The sequence below is a fragment of the Cucurbita moschata genome, unplaced genomic scaffold (assembly GCF_002738365.1).
Source record: "Cucurbita moschata cultivar Rifu unplaced genomic scaffold, Cmos_1.0 Cmo_Scf00002, whole genome shotgun sequence".
Classification (NCBI taxonomy): Eukaryota; Viridiplantae; Streptophyta; class Magnoliopsida; order Cucurbitales; family Cucurbitaceae; genus Cucurbita; species Cucurbita moschata.
This window is the reverse complement of record NW_019268518.1, coordinates 1,176,710-1,201,308: the sequence shown is the minus strand read 5'-3', so window position 1 is coordinate 1,201,308 and position 24,599 is coordinate 1,176,710. Positions and strand designations below refer to the sequence as shown.

The 24,599-nt window shown below is 35.5% G+C and overlaps 1 protein-coding gene and 1 long non-coding RNA gene across 2 annotated transcripts; both read left to right on the top strand.

The window, feature by feature from the left end:
• The first annotated feature begins 11,687 nt into the window (after positions 1–11,687).
• On the top strand, positions 11,688–12,253 carry LOC111464668. The gene is made up of 3 exons (XR_002714069.1): positions 11,688–11,776; positions 11,983–12,137; positions 12,214–12,253. It is a non-coding gene; the product is annotated as an uncharacterized LOC111464668 (long non-coding RNA).
• A 9,834-nt stretch (positions 12,254–22,087) lies between these two features.
• Positions 22,088–24,098, top strand: LOC111455513 (transcription factor HHO3-like). Its single transcript, XM_023097233.1, has 5 exons — positions 22,088–22,460; positions 22,537–22,817; positions 22,895–23,159; positions 23,258–23,334; positions 23,681–24,098. Exons 1-5 carry the CDS (start codon positions 22,316–22,318, stop codon positions 23,975–23,977), a joined length of 1,065 nt encoding a protein of 354 aa, XP_022953001.1. The 5' UTR covers positions 22,088–22,315; the 3' UTR covers positions 23,978–24,098.
• The last annotated feature ends 501 nt before the right edge of the window (positions 24,099–24,599 follow it).

Sequence of the window (24,599 nt, the reverse complement as noted above, 5' to 3'; positions counted from 1 at the left end):
GTCACATCTTAATAAAAAAATGTCTTTGAAAATGACGGATAGAACAATATTTAAGTTTGTTAATGAAAAACAAAACCGAGGAAAACTTATTTAAACTTCCAACCATAGATCACTATTTAAACTATAGCCTCTTGTTCTCCGACTTTATCTTAAAATTATATTTAGTTGATTTAATATTGGTCATACTTATCATAATATGATGTAACCCTAATTTAGTTAATGGAAACTATTGGATATTAATTAAATATATCACTAGCGATATCTCTGTCAATGTATACACACACGTAGGCTTAGAGATGTTTGTGTGTACATATATATTAAAGGATAATTTTAGGTGACACGTATATTTCTTTAGTTTGTGGAATTTATAAATTGTACCCTTACATTTTAATTTGTAGGCATGTAAATTAAAAATTAAGTACCTATACAAGACAAGAGATATCACTATTACTTGTTTCGGCGTGTTTGTGGCTTCTGTCATGACTCAATTTTCGAGGCTTTGATCTTGAACGGTAAATAAAATGACAAAGACCAAAAATAAATAAAATAAAATATGAAATTTTGATAAAATTTAAATTGAATAAAGATATCCACACCAAAATTAAATAAAAATCAAATCCAATTAAAAGATAGTGTCCTTCAAATTTATTACAAAGGAAAAAAATTGTTTGTGCTAAAAATATAAAAGGCTCAAATACAAGATGGACTAACTTACCGAACGACCTTTTCTGTGACTGCACATCTCTGAGCTCTCCCCCCTTGATTAGCAACTTGTGAACGCCTGAACAAAAAAGGAGTGAGTATAAAACTATACTCAGTAAGTAACGTACTTATAGGCTCTCATTGCATCCTTCCTTAACCTAGTAAGTAACAATGGTTTTTTTTTTTTTCCGCCTTGTCCCATTATTCTATTCAATAGAAGCACTCCCTCATGATGTCTACCCATGTAGTCCCCACTCTCTTCCAAGACTAGTTTATGCAGTTGCGGCATCAGACTTATCTCATTCCTATACTCCATAGGCACCTTGGCCTAAACATATCTACCTATATAGACAATAGTCCCATTTCAAGACTGGTTTACAAAGTCGAGACGTCAGGCATAACTCATTTCTACACACAATAGAATACTCTCTCATAATATCTACTCATGTAGTCCCTAATTGATCTTCAAAATTTGTTTACGGATTCGCAACTTCCATCTTTATTTGTTTCTACACGCAATAGATTAGCTTACTGCCCATGTAGTCTACCTTTTTAGACCGATTTATAGAATCGTAGCTTTCGCTCCGATTCGTTTCTACACTCAATGGTCTTATGGGTTCTAGTGAAATTGTTCACCCTATTATCAAGCCTATTAGACTTTCTTAGTTATCTTTGTCGTTGAAGTCTACTAGATTTTTTGGGTGTCCAAGCGGTTTAAATCTCATTTCTCGTTTTCAACATGTTTGAGATGAAATCTTTAGGACTAATCCCCTCTCTAGGTGCACTCGAGTGTATATCTCAGATCGACGCTCACGATCCTATGATGCTTAGTCAACTAGAAACATATTGACCTAAGTCAACTCTATAACGCACTATCTCTAGTACTCAAAATTTAGTTGATGCATGTTTTACTAGGAAGATATTCTATAAATCTCCTAGAGCATGGAAATGTTATTCTGAACATTCATGCATGCTTATTAGAGATATTCTATCAATCACCTAAGCGTAGAATGTAATACCCGAAATAAAAATAAATCGATTATTTAATACTCAAAGGATCCAAGGAAAAGAACGAAGGGATTTAAGCTAGAACCACGGTTTTAAAGCAAGCAAGTGATTTCTATAATAAGTAACAAGTAATTTTAGGGACTTCGCCTTTGGAGATGGATAGGGAAGAAAAAAGTAAGCCTAAATGGCAAAAAATTCATTTTTACAATTTTTAAGTAACTTCTCCGATTTTTACTTCCTTATCTAAAAGGAATTTCAAAATGTTAAAGTAGAAAAAAATAACCAGCAAAGATGAAATTTTTTAAGAAAGATTATAATTTTTTTGAGAAATAATATTAAAATATTCCAAAAATACCCCTAAACTTCAAGATAATTACGAAAATGCCACAGATCAGAAATCATATCCGCTGTAGTGAGCAGTAAGAAAATTCTTCGAATCTTCAAATCCAACCATTGGATCTTTACTAAATTTAAGTATACTCTAGAGGCACACAACTCACCACATCCAACGGCTAGAATTCAAAATGAAAATCCGTAGCTCATTAATCACGGATGATATTTTTGACAAATGATCCAGAAAATTCATTCTCCAAATCACGAAGATTCTAGAGGTTTCAATGTCGGTTTAAGCTTCCCCTATAGTATGGAACAAAAATCGAGCTGAGTCGAGCTCCCAATCGCAAGTAATAGCCATTTAGATTTTGGATCTCCTACTCTCGAATTTCTTCCAAATTTGAGAGTAATTGTCCATCATTTTTCTTCAAGTTTATTCCTACCGATTCTAAATCAGATTATTCACAAGTTTTATGAAGGAACCGAGCGCTAACGGAGTCTAGAACCTATTCCCCCAATAGTGGCCGTCATTAAAGAGATTCAAATGAAACTTAAAAAATCTAATTTGAGAATACAAGATGATTCATCAAGTGAAACCAATCCCAACCGTTTTTGCACCTCCAAGGAGTATTTCCATATAAGACAACAAAGAGAAATAACCCCAAGAACGTGCTCAATTGAAGAAAATCAGTATTGGGTAGAATTTGAGGGTAAGTCCATTTTTCTTCAAATTGAGCATTTCTTTAGTTTCAAAGGATCAAGTTGAGTGACTTTGATGAAGGAATCGAAAGCTAAGATGTTATAGAACAAATACCCAAGAAAAGGAAGTTTTGCATTTTCAGGTGAGTTGTAGACCGAGGACGATTTCTGAAAATTAAGGTTCCTTGCTTAAAGATAATCCACCAAAATAATTCATTTACCTTGTGGGAAGGGTAAGGAAGAGATTTTATAAGAAATCGGGTCTTGAAAACCTCTAGAATCGGCTACCCAATAAAAAATCCTCTATTTTGAACTCTAGTGAGAAATCAGATTTCTCATGAATTTTGTAGGCAAATATCTTAGTCTATGGCCCACGAGAAGGTATGAAATCAATCCCTAACTCTCCCTTGTAACACCATCTTTAAGTTTCATGAAGAAATCGAGGGGAGAAACCTCGTGATCTAAGGGCAAGCCCTAGATGCGGGTTCAGACTACGTCGCTTGGAATGCATGAAACCTTGAACGTATGAAGCCTTGTGTTGGGTTTTATGTCCTAAAACTCATAGTTTGTAAACAAAGATATATTCTATTTTCAATAAAGTTATTATTGATGTTTATTCAGTAAAAATTGTTATTGAATAAAGTGAACTTTACGATCATTAATCTAAATTCAATAAACTAAGAACACTCTGGCTATAGTATGATTACTTGAACTATATGTAGAGACATAAGAGGGCATCAAGTTCAAGTATATAGTCAAAATGATCTATAGTACAAGGATAAGGCTGAGTACCTTATTCTGGGGACACTATGGATGCGGCTCACTTTTGTATACGATATAAACAATGTGATCACTAAATTGTACATGTGGAGACATGTGAGTGGGGGCGTCCTATGCAATGAGTATTGCATAAGATCGGACCATGAAGAAAACCACTCTCACTTTATAATGTCGTTTACTGTTGAGACTGATTTTCTTTTCATTCGATAACCTAGGTAACTCGGTTTTAATCCTGAGCTAACCATGAACTCCTGTTTATTCGGAATTATCCTTAGATTTGCATGGGTGAGAGTGGCTCTAATTCGCCGACTCAACAGGCCTCCCATTTCAGGGGGTAAGACTGGGTGAATGGCTGGGGACGTGGGGTGCAAGACGGAATTCACTCCTACCCACTTTTAGGGATAGAAGAAAGGTAGTTCCCTTAAGCACTGACTCCAGGTCTTGAACAAGGGACCCCACCCTCTCATTGGCCTAAGAGGGATTCGGTTTACTGGTTGGACCACAAACCAATTGTTCATTAGAGGATTAGTGAGACATAAGGAACAAGAAGTAACTTCAGTGGTAAAACGGTAAATTGACCCAGCTCTAATTACGAACAACCTGTGAAGGATCGACTTACTAATCATGGTTATATCAGATGGACAGAAATATATCTATAGTGAGGGGAGTGCAACTACTAGGCTATAGTGGAGTGTCCTAGTAGTTAACGAATGTTGGTTAACCAGGTTAATGAGTTTAAGCGGTTAATCTTGGATCGTTGGAGCCCATGATCTATAAGTCCATTAGGTCCCTCTGCTAGCTCATATCGGACTAAACCATAGAACAGTGTGACGAGTGAGTTCGAAGTGTTCGAATTCAAATTAGGGAATATGCGTTACATATATACGATATATTTAACCGCAATTTTGATTTATTTACGAATTAAACAAAAAGAGAGAATCTGAGATATTTAAATAAGATTTAAATATCTCAATCAATTATGTGTCGGAATTGATTGGGATTGGCATTTGAATTAATATTAAATATTAATTAAATAGTTTAATTAATCCTTTAATGTTACTTTAATTTGAAATTCATTATTCAAATTAATTATTGAATTAAAATGAAGAAAGTCAAAAATGTTCTTTCATCTAATGGAAAAATCCATGTTAGTGGAATTTTGAGGTGTCAAAATTTGGTTTAACCAAACTTGCATGTTTGTCAAATAAACCCCACAAGTTTGAGTGGAATTTTGAGTGTCAAAATTTGGTTAACTCAAACATGCATGCTTGCCACATAATTCCAAACATTTGAGTGGAATTTTAAGTGTCAAAATTTGGTGATCTCAAATTTGCATGAACATGCAAACATGACTCTTTAAATAGAGTGATCATGATACATGGAAGGTCTTCTTCATCTTGGTGAAAAACCTTGAGAAAACCTCTCACAAACACTCTCTTCACATATACAAAATCCCTCCCAAGTTTAGTCACTGACCGGATTCCACAATCCCGTTCTAAGACCGGAGGATAGTGGAGAAGACACTAGTGGTGGTTCGAAACCGGTTCGTGAGGCAAAAGAAGTTTGAACTACAAAAGGTTAGTATTTAAACTCATTAAGTTTTAATACTTATGAACATGCTAGTTATTTACAATAATTGATGTTCTAAAAGTGCCTAAGATCCAAATTGCTTCTGCATGTGTTAGATTAACACCATCAGTTGGTATCAGAGCAAGTTTTAGGCACTTTATTTACATTAATTTGATTGTGGTGGGTACCATTTCATGAATGAAATTTGTGGTTGCTAAAGTGGATGGTTTTGGTTTTGGCATTTTTGTTATGCTTCCATTTGATACAATTATTGTAATAAGCCTAAGGTGTATGGGCTTTAATGAATGAAGAAAGGTCTGTAATTTTTATGGAGTCATTAGAGTCCATTTTAGTTTGTAATTGATCGAAAATGGAAGAGATAGCAAGCTGAACCGAAGAAGATGGAAGAGGTGGTTCGGGTGTTTTTTCTGTCGTTGGGGACTGATTCAACGTTTTTAAGGGTTGGTTCGCCCAGTTCGTGATCCTCGGGAGCGGCTCAAGTTAATTTTAATTATTAATGTAATAATTTAGTTAATTGCTTGCTTTAAAATGCCAAAACCAACCCACTTTAGTGTGTTTAATTAATTATGCATTATGAATGTATGTTTTAATTAAATAGAAAATGTATATGCATAAAGTATGTCATATAGATTTAAAATCTCACCATAGGCTAAGCATGTTTCATGCATTCCAAGTATGTTATAAGTGTTATAATGTATAGTATGCATGTCTTAGGGTTCCATGAGTGATAGATATAAATTGTTATATTATTGCATGGAATGGATGATTATATAAATTGTTATATAAAGCATGTTAGATGCATGTTATAGGTTATTTTCAACGTCATAAAATGAGATAGACGTTAAAATCTATAATAAAGATAAGTGCATGCTCACTAAGGGTTAAGAACCGAGCACGATCAATTTTAACAGTTAAAATAGGTCGATGCCTTATAAAATTGCGGTTACGAGAAAGCTCACCTGGCACGATCTTGTCTAAGGCTGAAGGTACTTAAGTTGACGGTTTACGAAACACCTACTACCTGGAGAACGGACCAGTACTTGAGCTTAGTTAGCCCAGTTTTATGAGCATGCTTAAGTGATGTAAGATTTAGAAAAATCACCTAGACTTAAGTTATACTTAATTAGCCGGAATATACTTAAGTAATGAGTATACCCAACTATCTAAAATACTTAGTGGGAGGAAAAAGGTGTATAAGATACATCGTTTCCTCTTCACGCTCTCTGTAAAATTCACACAGTGAGATTCATGCTCGGCCTCGTGTCGCCCTGGGAGCGTCCTCCATTCGGAAGGTATTTGCATGAGTCAATAACAAGGTGAATTGAGAAAGTATTTATAGTAAGTGGGAGAAGGAAGTCAACACGTCCTATGGTCTCCACCACTAGGTTGCACCGTGAGATTCCCATGTTCCGCCTGCATGTTGCCCTAGAGCAACTACCCATTCGGAGGGTCGTAACATGGGAGTCGGAACAACGCAAACTCCAGAAATGGATAGGATTTCTTAGGTCCATTCCCAACTTTGGCTTTTTCATTCGATAGCGTTGTTGGGACCGATCTCTGAGGTCTGAAATTGGTGGGTCACACTTACGAAGAATTACTAAGAGTTAGTATATTCTTGACCAAAATAGCGATAACTAAAACACTATAGGAACAAGAGTTATTCTGGAATTAGTGTTTAAGTTAAGAATGTCTTGGTTTAGTGAATGAGTGATTGACTGCCCCTCGGTAGCAGTTGCTCTAACTCACTAAAGTATCGTTACAAATTAATAATGATTTGGGTACATTATTACATTTGCTAAAACTGATTGGATTAAACAGGATTAAATCAAATCACTAATAGAATTTTCTTTATATCACAAGCATGACAAACTCAATAGTACAATTACTCGCTTCTGAGAAATTAAACGGCGACAACTACACAACTTGGAAATCAAACCTAAACACAATACTCGTCATTGATGATTTAAAGTTTGTTTTAACTGAGGAGTGTCTTCAAAACCCCAACTCAAATGCAAACCGAACAGTTCGGGATGCATATGACAGATGGATAAAGGCAAATGACAAAGCCCGAGTGTACATTCTAGCCAGCATATCTGATATTTTGGCTAAAAAACACGATGTTCTGGGTACTCCTAAAGAGATTATGGAATCTCTAAAAGGGATGTTTGGACAACCGTCCTTCTCCCTTAGACATGAAGCCATAAAATACATTTACAACTGCCGTATGAAAGAAGGGACCTCAGTTAGAGAACATGTCCTGGACATGATGGTCCATTTCAATGTGGCAGAAGAAAATGAAGTTGTCATTGATGAGAAGAGTCAAGTTAGTTTTATCATGATGTCTCTTCCGAAGAGCTTCTTCCAGTTCCGCACCAATGTGGTAATGAACAAAATAGAATATAACTTGACTGCTCTTCTCAATGAGCTACAGACTTATCAGTCCCTTTTAACGAACAAGGGACAAACAGGAGAAGCAAATGTTGCTATCTCCAAGAAATTACTACGAGGATCGTCCTCCAAAAATAAGTCTAGACCTTCCACTTCTAAAAGTGTTTTGATGAAGAAGAAGGGAAAAGGGAAAAATAAGATTCCTATTAACCGCAAGAACAAGGTTCAAAAAGCAGATAAAGGAAAATGTTTTCATTGCAACGAAAACGGGCACTGGAAGAGAAACTGCCAAAAATACCTTGCAGAGAAGAAAGCCGAAAAGACACAACAAGGTAAATATGATTTACTCGTTGTAGAAATATGTTTAGTAGAGTATGACAACTCAACTTGGATACTAGATTCAGGGGCGACTAATCATATTTGTTCTTTTTACCAGGAAACTAGCTCCTGGAGAATGTTTGCGGACGGCGAGATAACACTCAGGGTTGGAACAGAAGAGGTTGTCTCAACAAGATCAGTAAGAAATTTATATTAGATAATGTACTTTTTATTCCTGGAATGAAAAAAAATCTAATATCCATCTCTTGTTTGTTAGAACAGTTGTATAAAGTATCTTTTGAAATCATGAAGTGTTCATTTGCAAAAGAGGTATTCATATTTGTTCTGCAAAACTAGAAAACAACTTATATATGTTAAAACCGAGCAAAACAAAAGCTATTTTAAATACTGAGATGTTTAAAACAGCTGAAACTCAAAATAAACGACAAAAGATTTCTCCTAATACCTATCTTTGGCACTTAAGACTAGGCCACATTAATCTCAATAGGATTGAGAGATTGGTTAAAAGAGGACTTCTAAATAAGTTAGAAGACAATTCTTTACCTCCATGTGAGTCTTGTCTTAAGGGTAAAATGACTAAACGATCATTTTCCGAAAAAGGTTATAGAGCCAAAGAAACCTTAGAACTCGTGCATACAGATCTCTGTGGTCGAATGAATGTCAAAGCACGAGGAGGGTATGAATATTTCATCAGTTTTATTGATGATTATTCAAGGTATGGCTATCTTTACCTAATGCATCACAAGTCCGAAGCTCTTGAAAAATTCAGAGAGTATAAGACTGAGGTTGAGAATCTATTAAGTAAAACTATTTAAACACTTCGATCAGATCGAGGAGGAGAGTACATGGACTTAAGATTTCAGGACTATATGATAGAACATGGAATAAGGTCTCAACTCTCAGCCCCTGGTATGCCTCAACAAAATGGTGTATCAGAAAGGAGAAATAGAACTCTATTAGACATGGTTCGGTCTATGATGAGTTTCGCTCAATTACCCGATCCGTTTTGGGGATATGCAGTGGAGACTGCTACATACATTTTGAACATGGTTCCTACTAAGAGTGTTTCAGAAACACCTTATGAGTTATGGAAAGGGCGTAAAGGTAGTTTACGTCACTTCAGAATTTGGGGATGTCCAGCACATGTGTTGTTGCAAAATCCCAAGAAATTAGAACGTCGTTCAAAATTATGTCTATTCGTAGGATACCCCAAAGAGACGAAAGGTGGTTTGTTTTATGATCCTCAAGAAAATAGAGTGTTTGTATCAACGAACGCTACATTCTTCGAGCAAGACCACGTAAGAAATCATCAACCTCGTAGCAAACTAGTATTAAGTGAGATTTCTAAAGAAGCTACTGATAAAACAACAAGAGTTGTTGATCAAGCTGGTCCTTCAACCAGAGTTGTTGATGAAGCTGACACTTCTGGTCAATCACATCCTTCTCAAGAGTTGAGAATGCCTCGACGTAGTGGGAGGGTTATAACTCAACCCGATCGTTACTTGGGTTTGGCAGAAACTCAAGTCATCATACCTGATGATGGCGTTGAGGAACCATTGACCTATAAACAGGCAATGAATGATGAGGATAGAGATCAGTGGATTAAAGCCATGAATCTTGAAATGGAGTCAAAGTACTTCAATTCAGTCTGAGAACTTGTAGATCAACCAGATGAGGGAAAACCTATTGGTTGCAAATGGATCTATAAGAGGAAACGAGACCAAACCGGTAAGGTACAGACCTTTAAAGCACGACTAGTAGCAAAGGGTTATACCCAAAGAGAGGGGCTAGACTATGAAGAAACATTCTCTCCTGTTGCTATGCTTAAATTAATTAGAATACTCTTGTCTATTGCCACATTTTATGATTATGAAATTTGGCAAATGGATGTTAAGACAGCTTTTCTAAACGGCAATCTTGAAGAGAGTATCTATATGGCTCAACCAGAGGGGTTCATTGAACAGGATCACGAGCAAAGGGTTTGCAAGCTTAAAAGATCCATTTATGGGTTGAAGCAAGCATCTCGATCCTGGAATATAAAGTTTGATACTGCGATCAAATCTTATGGCTTTAAACAGAATGTTGACGAACCTTGTGTTTATAAAAGGATAGTCAACTCTACAGTAGCTTTCCTGGTGTTGTACGTTGACGATATCCTACTCATTGGAAATGATATGGGAATTCTGACTGACATTAAGCATTGGCTGGCGAAACAATTCCAAATGAAAGATTTGGGAGAGGCTCAGTTTGTTCTTGGAATCCAAATTGTTCGGAATCGCAAGAAAAAAACACTAGCATTGTCTCAAGCATCGTACATCGACAAAATGTTGATTCGATATAAGATGCAGGACTCCAAGAAAGGATTATTACCTTTCAGGCATGAAGTTCATTTGTCGAAGGAACAAAGTCCTAAGACACCTCAAGAAGTGGAGGATATGAAACACATTCCCTATGCATCAGCGGTCGGTAGTCTGATGTATGCCATGCTATGTACCCGACCCAACATATTCTATGCTGTGGGAATTGTCAGCAGATATCAGTCCAATCCGGGACGTGCTCATTGGACTGTCGTTAAGAATATCCTCAAGTATCTTAGGAGAACGAGGGACTATATGCTAATGTACGGTGCTAAGGATCTGATCCTTACAGGGTACACTGACTCAGATTTTCAGACCGATGTAGATTCGAGGAAATCGACATCAGGATCTGTCTTCACTCTGAACGGAGGAGCAATAATATGGAGAAGCATAAAGCAAGGTTGCATTGCCGATTCCACCATGGAGGCTGAGTATGTTGCTGCTTGTGAAGCAGCGAAAGAATCTGTATGGCTTAGGAAGTTCTTAACTGATTTGGAAGTCGTTCCAAATATGCATCTTCCCGTCGCTCTTTATTGTGATAACAGTGGAGCAGTTGCAAATTCAAAAGAACCAAGAAGCCATAAACGAGGAAAACATATTGAGCGCAAATATCATCTCATAAGGGAGATTGTGCAACGAGGAGATGTGATCGTCACACAGATAGCTTCAGAGCACAACATTGCTGATCCATTTACAAAGCCCCTCACGGCTAAAGTGTTTGAAGGGCACCTAGTGAGTCTAGGACTACGAGTTATGTAATCTAGGGCAAGTGGGAGAAAAGGCATGAGTATGTGATGCCCTAGTTTATTGTATTTCTCTCTACTCAACGTTATAAAACCCCACTAGAGTTTTAGTCCAAGTGGGAGTTTGTTGGGTTTTATGTCCTACAACTCATAGTTTGTAAACAAAGATATATTCTATTTTCAATAAAATTATTATTGATGTTTATTCAGTAAAAATTGTTATTGAATAAAGTGAACTTTACGATCATTAATCTAAATTCAATAAACTAAGAACACTCTGGCTATAGTATGATTATTTGAACTATATGTAGAGACATAAGAGGGGATCAAGTTCAAGTATATAGTCAAAATGATCTATAGTATAAGGATAAGGCTGAGTACCTGTAACAACTAAAATAATGATAATATGTATTTTGTATTTATTTGTTGTGTTTGATGATGATGATGATAATAATAATAATTATTATAAATAAATAAATAAATAATAAATAAATTTAAAAAATTTAAAAAAAAAAATCGAAGCAGCTGCATCAAGCAGCTGCTGTAAAGGGGGATGAGGGGCGGCGGACGCGTAGGCTGGAGGCGTGGGATTGATGAGTGAATTATTAGAGGATGTGGAAGCGTATTAGGGCCTTGATTAGGTTTTAAAAAGGGAAGAAAAACGAAGAATAGTGAATAGCGAAAAACCCAGAAAACAGAGGAGGAAATTTTTTAGAATTGGAGTTTTGGTTGCTTAAAATTAGACATCAATCGAGGGTAAAGGAAGAGGGGTTGTTGCTGAGGAATCCTTTGAGGAAGGGGATACGGCCACGAGCTGAATCGGATGGTGATTCGAAGGTAACGAAAAAACCCATATCACCAAACCTTTAAATCTCGATATCTTGGTTCATATTGTATAATGAGTTATGAAATAGGGCTTGTTAGAATCGTAATTAGGAGATCTATAAATTTGTAGAAGGAATCAGGATGAAATTTGAATCATAGAAGGAGGATATGGCTTCGGGATATAGTAGGTATTAACAGAAAAGATGGGAAAATTTCAGAAAACGCAAGGAAGAAGAAGAAGCGCGTGCACTACACGCAGGCGCGTGAGGGCCGCGACTGGTTGTGCGACTGGGCGTGCTCCTGGCGCGTGGGACAGACACACCGAGGATGAGAGGGCGCGTGAGGGCGCGTGAAGCATCATTTTGGGTTCCCGGTTTGTCCCGTTCGATTTGTTTTGACCTGTTCTACCTAGATTGACCTATACTTACCTTGAAAATGGTGAAATATAGGTCTAATTGGAAGGAATTGTGTTGAAATACCCTATTAAATGTACAATCAAGAGAGAAAGGGATTCGAAACCAGGTAAGTAGCGTATCGACCTTTGAACTAGTTCTTAACTTGTTTTACAACATGTGAGTATGTTGTTTACCTGATTAAGAGCTTAATATGTTATGATGAGCTTTGATGATATTGAGTGTTTATTGTATATTGTGACTGCTTGCCTGTGATGTAAGCATGATATAAATGATTGTCAGAATGTTCTATGTGTTGAACATGATACATGTATGAAAACATGCAGTAACTGTGAGTATGTTATGCATGTTAATAGAAAGGTTATGACTCTAAGATATGCTTATTGGTTGTTGAGCTATGGCTTATTTATATGGGTATGATAGTCTACTAATTCCTGCGGAGTTCCTGGCCAACGCGCTGTGTGCTAAGTCAGGGAGCATGAGTACTCCTGACCGTTGGTATATGAGATAAACAGGCCGCCAGAGCAATTAGTAGACGGACCGTATTTGACCGAGAGCGAGTCTTACATACGAGTCCAAAAATTCTAGATAAGCATATCGAGAGAGAGTCAATAACCTAGCTGGAGGTAGCTGAGATACCTCATTTACGAACAGATGACCCTAGTAAGAGAACTAGAAGTCAATGATGAATAAATTTTAAAAAAACACCTGGAAAGATTAGTTATGAATTCATGAAAGATAAAGTTGGCTACTTACTGGGTAATTTAATTACTCATCAAAATTATTTTTAACTTTTCTTTCCAGATTTAGTTGATGCAGGCCAACCGAGGACGAGGACGAGACCAGCGGGCTAGAGACTATTTGGGAATCCATGTCTGTGTCTGTTTTGTGTACTTATGCTTTCGCTGTCAAGAATCTACTTCAGTTATTTTAAGTTTAAATAGCACTGGTTTTAAATGTTTTACTTGATGTTTTTGGAAATATTTTTTTTTAAATTTATCATTGGTTGTCGGAGTTTATTATCGAGGTCAGTGGTAACTCCTGTGAATCGCGTTGACGATGAGCGGGTGTTACAGTACCTTATTCTGGGGATACTATGGATGCGGCCCACTTTTGTATATGATATAAACAATGTGATCACTAAATTGTACATGTGGAGACATGTGAGTGGGGGCGTCCTATGCAATGAGTATTGCATAAGATCGGACCATGAAGAAAACCACTCTCACTTTATAATGTCGTTTACTGTTGAGACTGATTTTCTTTTCATTCGATAACCTAGGTAACTCGGTTTTAATCCTGAGCTAACCATGAACTCCTGTTTATTCGGAATTATCCTTAGATTTGCATGGGTGAGAGTGGCTCTAATTCGCCGACTCAACAGGCCTCCCATTTCAGGAGTAAGACTGGGTGAATGGCTGGGGACATGGGGTGCAAGACGGAATTCACTCCTACCCACTTTTAGAGATAGAAGAAAGGTAGTTCCCTTAAGCACTGACTCCAAGTCTTGAACAAGGGGCCCCACCCTCTCATTGGCCTGAGAGGGATTCGGTTTACTGGTTGGACCACAAACCAATTGTTCATTAGAGGATCAGTGAGACATAAGGAACAAGAAGTAACTTCAGGGGTAAAATGGTAAATTGACCCAGCTCTAGTTACGAACAACCTGTGAAGGATCGACTTACTAATCATGATTATATCAGATGGATAGAATTATATCTAAAGTGAGGGGAGTGCAACTACTAGGCTATAGTGGAGTGTCCTAGTAGTTAACGAATGTTAGTTAACCAGGTTAATGAGTTTAACCGGTTAATCTTGGATCGTTGGAGCCCATGATCTATAGGTCCATTAGGTCCCTCTGCTAGCTCATATCGGACTAAACCATAGAATAGTGTGACGAGTGAGTTCGAAGTGTTCGAATTCAAATTAGGGAATATGCGTTACATATATACGATATATTTAACCGCAATTTTGATTTATTTACGAATTAAACAAAAAGAGAGAATCTGAGATATTTAAATAAGATTTAAATATCTTAATCAATTATGTGTCGGAATTGATTAGGATTGACATTTGAATTAATATTAAATATTAATTAAATAGTTTAATTAATCATTTAATGTTACTTTAATTTGAAATTCATTATTTAAATTAATTGTTGAATTAAAATGAAGAAAGTCAAAATGTTGACTTTCATCTAATGGAAAAATCCATGTTAGTGGAATTTTGAGGTGTCAAAATTTGGTTTAACCAAACTTGCATGTTTGCCAAATAAAGCTCACAAGTTTGAGTGGAATTTTGAGTGTCAAAATTTGGTTAACTCAAACATGCATGCTTGCCACATAATCCCAAACATTTGAGTGGAATTTTAAGTGTCAAAATTTGGTGATTTCAAATTTGCATGAACATGCAAACATGACTCTTTAAATAGAGTGATCATGATACATGGACTTCTTCATCTTGGTGAAAAACCTTGAGAAAAACCTCTCACAAACACTCTCTTCACATATACAAAATCCCTCCCAAGCTTAGTCACTCACCGGATTCCACAATCTCGTTCTAAGGCCGGAGGATAGTGGAGAAGACACTAGTGGTGGTTCGAAACCGGTTCGTGAGGCAAAAGGAGTTTGAACTACAAAAGGTTAGTATTTAAACTCATTAAGTTTTAATACTTATGAACATGCTAGTTATTTACAATAATTGATGTTCTAAAAGTGCCTAAGATCCAAATTGCTTCCGCATGTGTTAGATTAACACCATCACCTTGGACATAGGTTGTCAGGTTCATGACTAATATCGTAAATCTGAGGGGTAATGTCTTGGAGTAACGAACCAAGAACAGAACCAGAACCTAGAAAGTAACCAAGAACGAGACAACAATCAAGGGCTGACCTCGTACTATCGTTCTAGGTTCTTTTCTTTAGAACAGGATGTTCTAAAGAAAAGAACCTAGGACGAAAATACGAGGCCCTTCGATCAAAACCAAGGTTTACAAAACAAAGGACCAAGGTCTTCAAGATAGATGATGATAAGAACCCATAGGTCAAGAACCAAAAGTCTCAAGTACTTGCAATAAGAACCCGAACAAGTCAAGTGTGATACCTAGTATATAAAGAACATGATTAAGAGCCTACAAGTAGGCTACTTAGTCTTTGTACTCACTACAAATTTTCCATGTTTATTAGGTAAATAAGGAGTTGGTCGAGATCAGAGCGGACTCTAGAGCAGGTGTCATAGGCAAGCTTTACCCGTCGCCCTCCACGCCCTTGTTTTAAATATTTTGTGGAAAGCATCAAATAGGCATATTTCATCAATTCTCATTCTACGGGCATTTTCATAATTTTTCATAACATGCATAGTCATTCATCCATAATTGTCCATTAGAGTGGATGAAGGATGACATGAGTAGATAACATGACGAACAACTACTCTGTGTAAAACCCCCCTTGAGAGGGGATGAGAGACTATCTAACTAGATAACATGAGAAACCACTACTATATGTAGAATATAAACCCACCCTTAGAGAGGACGAGAGACTATATAAGTAAATGACATAATTAGAAGACATGAGGAACTATTATTGTGTAGAATAAACCCTCCTTCAAAGTAAATGACATAATTAGAAGACATGAAGAACTACTATTGTGTGTAGAATAAACCCTCCCTCAGAAGAGAAGAGGAACTACACATGAGGAGCTAATATTGTATGTAGGATAAACTCGTTTTGAGAGGGCCTGAAGAACTACATAAGTAAATAATTCAGGAGATACTATTGTGAGTAGAATAAACCCGCTCTAACAGGAGACGAGCGACTACATAAATAGTTAAGCCATGATAGGTGCCACTAATACATGTGGTAATAGTAGGAGGATTCTTGAAGTAAGCCCAAACATCTTCAAGCTCAAAGAAAGTTTGTGGTAACTAGGTTAAATGGCATGAGAGCCTATAAATAGGTTTGATTATTTTTACTCACTCTTTCCTCTTCTTTTCTTTAGGTGTTCCCAAGTTGTTGTTTGAGGTGGGGAATGTTCGAGAAGCGGTTAAGGTAGGATCATTCCAAAGTGTCAATCATCTTTATATTTGGAGTCTTATGTAATTCGTCTCGTAAATGTATTCCAAAGACCCTTTCTCGTTTGTAATAAATTTGAACATTGTTTTGTAATTAGATTTTATTTTGTACTTAATTGCGGTGTTGATTTTATTTTGTATTTAATTGTGGTGTTATTTTGCTTAAATTTGATTTTAAATTTGTATTTAATTCTATTTAGAGAAAGAAGATGATGACGTGGCTTGTTCAATAAACAAGATCATCCCTCAAAAAAGAAATTATCCTCAATTAGACCAATTCTTACCAATTTCTTTTTGGTTCCTTGAAATAAACTCCTTAAGGGTCCGGCACAAGAAAATTTTGAGAAATTTGGACACCAAAGTATGAGAACCAAAACCCTGAACATCATCTACCATCATCCACCGTAAGTAACTATTTTGGATTTTCTCAAGTTTTACTAATAGAAATCACTTTAAAAAGAACTAGTACATTAAGTTAAGCAAGAGTTAAAAGGAAAGTGGAAAAGTTAGGCCAAGAATCTAAGAGTTAAGTACTAAAACCCAGACGTTTTGCTTGGAAGTCATGATACTTGAAAATAACTCATTTAATGAATTCCTCAAATGGATAACTTATTATGCTATAATAAAGTTTATGTAAAGTTTGGTGGACATAAAACATGTTTAGAGCCTAAACCAAAGATATCACGACCCGATTTTCACGAGGGTAACTTATTAAAAACTTGAAAACATAAAAAGACAAGTAACATTTGAATACATTGGGTCGATAAACAAAACAACTTAAACATTAAAAAAGTTGAATCATGTTTTGATTTTGTATGGCGCATGCTCTAAATTCACTCCTATCCTTGACTAGCTCCTTCTTGTCACCTGAAAAACATGAGAGAATAGGAATGAGTACAAAGATTCATAAAGTAACCTACTTGTAGGCTCTTAATCGTGTCCTTAAGATTTGCTAGAGTACCACCCTCTTTCTTCTAATGTTCTTGTTCTTGACTTGAGAACTTAGGCTCTTAGGTTCAATTCTTGAGTTTGTGTCATGGTCTAGCCCAAAGACCTTGGTCTTGGGTTCTCTCCTTGGTTTTGATCTAAGGGTCTTAGTCTTGAGGTTTTGGGTTCTTAGTTCTAAGAACTCGGATCTTGATCCTTGTTTTAGTTCTTAGTTTTGATTCTTGATTCTTGATCCTAGTTCTTGTCCTTGTTCGTAATTCTTATTTTTGGTTCTATTTTCTAAGACACTCCCCCTAAGATTTACGGTACAAGTCATGAACTTGACAACATGTGTCCAATGCTTCATATGTTCCAAGTGACAATAATCTGAGAACATACATCTAAGGCTTCATGCATTCCAAGTCTGAATCTAAATCCAGAGCTTTATGCATTTCCTACGATACTGTCTGAAACCTACACTCATGGCTCCTCACATTCTAAGCGGTGTAGTCTAAAACTTGCATCCAAGACTTCATATGTTCCAAGCAACACAGTTTGAAATCTGTCTCCAAGACTTCTTACGTTTCAAACTATGTACTCTGAAACCTACATCCAAGGCTTCTTACGTTCCAAGTGATTTAGTTGAGTTATAAACATGTTGTACCGTGGAAAGTTTCTGGGTTCTTGATTCATGGCTAAGATAACATACTCTCGTGTGCTAACCATATACTATCTTAGTTTCATTATTTTCTATATCGTGAACATGGCATGTAGTCAACCTAGTAGCTATCCGCATCATGTCCCATGACTACTCCCATGAAGACCCAAAAGATTATGCGATTGGTGCATAACATGGATGTGACATCCTGTAAGGTAAATGTGGTGCAGGGCATCTCATCTAGTTGCTAGAAAACATGAAATCAAAGTATGACATCCTGCTAAGAAAAACATGATGTAGAACATCCCACCTAAAAGTGGAAAACATGGGCCTTGACAAGCACTAAGTGGTAGGAGGTCATGGTTCATCTTGAGCATGATTAGAGTATTACTTAGCATTCTTTGAGGGTCATGATAACTTTAGGACATCGGGTGTGTAATGTTCTTTTTGTTCATGTTCTTTGGGAAGTAAACCTTGGGATAACATCATGGGCTAACTCTAGGGTAATGCATATCTATAACACGCTATAACTTAATCCCATGCTTAGAATTCATGGTCCTAGAATAAGCATAAATGTATTATTTAGGTAACATATCATCTTCATAACTTAAAAGTCATTTATAATATCTTACTTGTCATAACAAAACATTATGGAATTTTCGTGAATTCTTTTAAAAAGTTCATTAGGGGTATTTTCGTCTCTTATTACTTGAGTCTTGAATCATATCCAAACATGTTCTTATCATTGTAATATCATGCATGATTCCCTTATAACATTTCATGTCATGTTCTTGAGTCTTGGTGACCTTAGGGCTTACGTTATTTTCCTGGTACTTATTTTTGGAGTATTTTTTTTAGTCTCATAGTTTATTTTATTGAATTGTTGCTCTAAAGGTTATGCTCTAAAGGTTATTCCTAGAGCTCAACCATGCATATGATAAGTAATCTAATCTCAGAGGTCATGTGAATTGTCATATTAGTTTGCTCAAGGTTTTATAGGATCATATTATGCTTCTGGAAGTACTTTTAACTCTGAACATATACCATAAAACATGTTTTAATGCTCTTAAACCTTAAAGGTCATACTTAAGTCTTTTACAGAAGTTCATAACATTTGGAGTTTCTTAAGACCTTGAAAACATTTTAAAGTCCTTACCAGACGTTTGGTTATTTACCTCTCAATTTATTGGTTTAAGCTGTTAACACGTTTCAAACTCCTTCAATTCTTGGGTAAAACTTTCATGGATATATAGACCTTACTTAAATTATTAAGTCATTTGAAGGTTGTTTCGACCTTAAAAGGGCCTACGATTGTCCTGAGTACTTAAATTCTCAAGTCATTTGGAGGTGGTTTTGAACCTGAGAGAGCATAAGGCTATCCTAAGGACATTTATCTAAACGTACTAACCTTCCTGAAAGAATAATGCTGGTTTTAACTTAATTCATCAATCAATTTTGTGGTGTAAATAAAATTGAGAAGCAAACTAAAAGGAGCAGGAAACTGAAATACTCAAATATTGCAATAGTTATGCAACAGCAGCCCACTGCTGAGCCACTAACCCATTCATTCTGTCAGGCCAGCCCAAATCATTTGGTGCCATCTCCGACCCACTTATCTCCCCAAACCTCTTCATCACAATGCCTCCTATCAAAGCCTTTTCAGTTTCCATTATCTCTTCCCAAACTATGTAACTAAATAAGATATTAGTTTTCATATGAATTTTAGGAAAATTATATTTTTCATCTTCATTCTTCATTTAACAATTTAATTTAAATTTAGGGTACTTTTTCAAAGTATTTTATTTTTTTAAAAAAATTAGTATAAAGTTTAGTTGTATTTAAAAAGTAATTCTACTCACTACAAATATTTTTTATATTACATGTTTTTAAAATTTCGATTAATAACTTCAAATTCATTTTTTATAATTAATTTTTAAGTGTTTCTTCCAAAATAGTTTTTAAATTAATCTAATTTTACTACATTTTATTTTTTTAGATTTTTTTTTTTGGGTAGAAAATGTATTTGATCATTTAAAAAGTTACACTAAACTCACTTTAACTTGTTTTATTTGAAAAGTTTTTTTTTTTTTTTTAATTATTTCACACGCTATTAACATTNTTTTTTTTTTTTTTTTTTTTTTTTTTTTTTTTTTTTTTTTTTTTTTTTTTTTTTTTTTTGTAATTTGACTTCTTTTTCATACAAAAAAAATATAAAAAATAAAAAATAATAATGTGTCATATGATATTTTGATGTGTTTTTTTGGGATTACAAGCGATTTTAGTCTTTAAAAGATATTAATAATTATAATAAAATTAAAATAAATAAATCTTAGATACCACCTGACCTAGAAAAAGTTCCTAATTCCATTTTGGGTAATACTTTTCTTTATTCAATTTTAAAATGTCTATATTCTAGCCAATAAACGGGATAGAGAGGCTTTTGTTTTATTATTATTATTATTATTATTATTATTATTATTATTATTATTATTATTATTATTATTATTATTATTATTATTATTATTATTATTAAGAGAGTTAGCCATATTTATTTTATTATGATTATTATTATTATTTATGCATTTGGTGTTCAAAAGCCCCACATACATGTAGCCTTTTATATATATATTGTTTAGGGTTTTAGTGGAGCATTCAGTCATGGATGTAGCATCAATTGAGTCTAGTCCCTTAACACTTTTGAAATATTTCCCAAAGTACAAAAGAATAATAGTAAAATAAAAGGGTATTTGTGTAAATATCCCAATAAACAAAATTCTACGATCATTTCCAACCTAAAATTGTCGAGTCAAGCTCACATGTCATAGTAAAAGATAGTTACCAAAAAAAGATATATTTTGTTGTTATAGGCATATCTTTAACCTCAATGACTTTTTTTAAATTAACTGTATATCAATACATATTCAAAACACCTACATTGCGTTGAATTAAAATTTTGAATATTTATCTAAATTATAAGTTTGAATAGGTAGAAACAGATCTTTGATACATTTAAAAATAGAGACAGCTGTTGCTACCTAAATTATTGAATTAAAATATGAGTCGAGAATATTGTAATAAATAGGATGATAATGATACAATAAATGTAAACCAATAAAAAAGAAGAAGAAGAAGAAGAATTATTAATATTAGTAATAGTATTTTATTTTGTGAAGGGTAAAGAAAGAAAATGGTTGAGAGTGGCTTTGGAGAGCATGAAAGGTCAGAATTAGGAGGGAGAGGAGGGGAGGGGGAAGGGCCAAAATGAATGATTAGTTGTTGGTGGGTGTGCACGGCCGTACTGGATCACAGCCCAAGATTCCTCTATCCTTGTTCGAATCTTCGGTATATTCTCTGGGAAAAAAAGGTCTATACATATTTTCTTTTATATATATATATATATATTTAATTAAAAAAGAGGGCATTGAAGCAGATGGCAGTCATGCTTTTGGGTGGGAAGGCGCTACGTCACCGACACCACATAGATGGGTGACCCAAACGGAATCCAATCGAATATTCACTTTTATTTTTTTTTCCTAATTCTCTTTTACTTTTAAAAATTTTCAATAACCAAATTAAAAAGGTTTAAAAATAGTTTTTGGCTTTCAAAAAAACCTCTCGTAAATTTAAATTTTAAAAAAATTCAAAAATATATTTTTCATTAATATCATATTTCAAAAATAATGATAAACTTTTAACAGTAAAGTAACATTAAAAAAGTTTGGAGATAACTTGTGAAATGTAGATAGATAGTTGTCATCCATATATTAATATTATAATTCTTTTTCAATTTTTTTTTATAAAAGTTAAGAGGCTACTTTTAAAATGTTATTAGTATTTTTTAAATATGGTATCAAAGATGTATTTTTTAATTTTTTTGTTTAAGTCGGAGGCTATTAATGAATTTTTTTTAAAGCTTAAAGTTGAAACGGTATAAAATAAAAATAAAAATTACATCATTAAAATATTTAAGGTGGATGGATAATTATATTTTACCTAATATTTTAATATTAGTTTTAGAATATTTATGTAATGTTAAAAGATTAGTATTGAAAAATTGGAAAGTATGAAGTAGATATGTATAGAGTTAAAAAAATTGGCGTTGGCTTATTCAAAACGGCGATGGAATAATAGAGAGATTCGTTCCACTACGCGACGCCCCGACCTCGATATTTTACTCTCTCATCCCCCCCTTCTCTGATCACCCTCCCATAAATTCTCCCCTCGGTCCACACCATTCTCTCTCAACCCCTCCTCTCTCTCTCTCTCTCCCTCTCTCTCTCTCTCTCCTCTGTTTTTCTTCCTTTTGTTTGTTAGTTCAATGATCCTACAGCTTCCTCACCCAGTTTATTCCTTCCAATGATTCCATCCTAGATCCCATTTTCCTTCTTTAATCCACCCTCCTTCTTCCCATTTCTCTCCCTCCCTCTCTCTCTCTTCATTTCAATTTCAGACCCATTTTCACCACAAACTCGGTTCTGCGTATCATGATTTTCTCCCACAAAATGCAAGAAATTGCATTCAAAATGGGCTTCACTCTCTCCGATTTCGCCCACACTTTAGAACAAGAGCGCCGTAAAGTCCTCATGTTCCAGCGCGAGCTCCCTCTCTGTCTGGAGATTGTTACTCGCGGTACGACCCGACCCGACTCCATTAACTCCCCTGTCTTGTTCTTGGTTTTTCTGATTTCTGTTTTGGGTTTTGCCAGCCATTGATTGTTGCAGGCATCACGTGTCGGAGACCACGACGGAGAATCGTCTATCGGAGTGTTCGGAGCAGACTTCCAGTGACGTGGGTCCGGTTCTTGAGGAGTTTATTCCGATTAATAGATATGGAGTTTCTGATTCTGAACAACAACAACAACGACAACTGCCCTGTGAAACTCAGACGGAGAACACTGATGACTCTGATCGAAATAATTTGAATTTGTGTCCGTCGGATTGGCTCAGATCTGCCCAGCTTTGGAAGGATCCTTCTGCCTTGAATCAGGTAAATATTTTCCTCTGTTCTACGGATTTCTAAATTAGCCTCGTCGGAAGTTAAGAGGTTATTGGGTTTCGGTGCAGGACCTGCCGGAGAAGACGGCTGTTGTTGAGGTCAAGAGTAATGGCGGAGCTTTCCGACCATTTCAGAAGGAGAAAACCGGTGGTGGAGGAACATCATCGACTTCGGCTCCGGCTGCGACGAGCTCCACTGCGGAAATGGGGTCCGGTGGAAGTAATCGACGGGAAGTAAAAGAAGCGCAGAATCAGAGGAAACAAAGACGGTGCTGGTCACCGGAGCTACACCGGCGATTCCTTCATGCTCTTCAACAGCTCGGAGGTTCCCATGGTAGGGAAGAACAAGAAAATGGACTTTTTTGTTTATTTTTTTTGGTTCTTTTGAGAAATTTAATTTTTAATTTTTGATTATTGTGAACGGAAATGCAGTGGCGACGCCGAAGCAAATCAGAGAGTTGATGAAGGTGGATGGTCTTACCAACGACGAAGTGAAAAGTCATTTACAGGTTTGGAAATCTAGAATTTTCTTTTTCTCCCAATTTTTTTTTTTAATTTTTAAATTCTATAATTTCTTTTCCTAAAAATAAAAAATAAAAAATAAAAAGATTTAATTTTATTTATTTGGTGGGTTTGGTTATTGGCTATTTGTACTTTTAAATTTAGGTTAAGATAAGATATCATGAAAGTTTTGTCAGTACTCCCACTTTTATGACCAATTTGTCCTTCATGCAATTATCTCATTCCAATATTTTCATAAATATAACAATTTAATAACTTATGAATTAAGTAAAATTTTAAGAAAAAATTTGTAAAATTGGTTGAGGTTAATTATGGAATGAAAAAATTGTTCAGAAATATCGTCTACACACGAGACGCCCAAGTACAACAATGCACCACGACGACACCGCCCAGACGCCGCAGTTCCTGGTTGTGGGCGGTATATGGGTACCGGCTGCGGAGTACGCCACCACATCCACCGGAGAAGCAGTGAGAGCAGCCACCACGAACGGAATTTACGCACCGGTGGTTAGGACGGCGAGTACAGTGGGGAAGGCGAAGGCGAAGGTTATAGTATCTGGGGGTGCGGCGGAGTGTAATTCTGCTACTACATCGTCCTCCACACATACGTCATCAGTTTCACCTGCTTGATGAGGGTGTAATTGGAGTTTGGGAATTTTGTGTTTCTTTTTTGATTGTGTGAATGGTGTGTGAAAGTTTTGATACAAAGCCTCCTCCATAGATAAATAAGAAAATGGTGACATTAATTCAATTTTGTGTTGGTTTTTTTCTTCATCTTTCCCAAAATAATGATACTAATAATGAACAAACACGATAAGGCAACAGAATTCATACCTGCTAAGCAACAAATAGCCATTTCATTGGCCACACTCTTGACAATCTTCATAATTGACCTATCTCACAACGTTTACTTTTGCTAAATGGCTCTATGGTCAAAAACATTAAAACTATCAATGATAAATTCATATAAAGTTTCTATCAAAATATTCATAAAATTGTTCACATACAACGTCATATGCCATGTACTCTCAATTACCCTTGGAGAAAAAGAAAAGTGATCTGACATTCAAGTAAACGACCAGCACATGAATAAATTGTGATTACATCTGATTCACAGTGATTCTAGAGATAGGATGCTAAGAAAAATTTGGAACAATCCAAAGTTACCATCTATAACGATAAGGAGTTTTTTTTTTTTTTTTTTTTTTTTTTTTTTTTTTTTTTTTTTTTTTTTTTTTTTTTTTTTTTTTTT

Coding starts and splice junctions, on each gene's coding strand:
- LOC111455513 (XM_023097233.1), top strand. CDS start 22,316: ATGATTTTCTCCCACAAAATGCAAGAAATTGCATTCAAAATGGGCTTC. Junction 22,461..22,536: donor TCTGGAGATTGTTACTCGCG/GTACGACCCGAC, acceptor GGGTTTTGCCAG/CCATTGATTGTTGCAGGCAT. Junction 23,335..23,680: donor AAGTGAAAAGTCATTTACAG/GTTTGGAAATCT, acceptor AAAATTGTTCAG/AAATATCGTCTACACACGAG.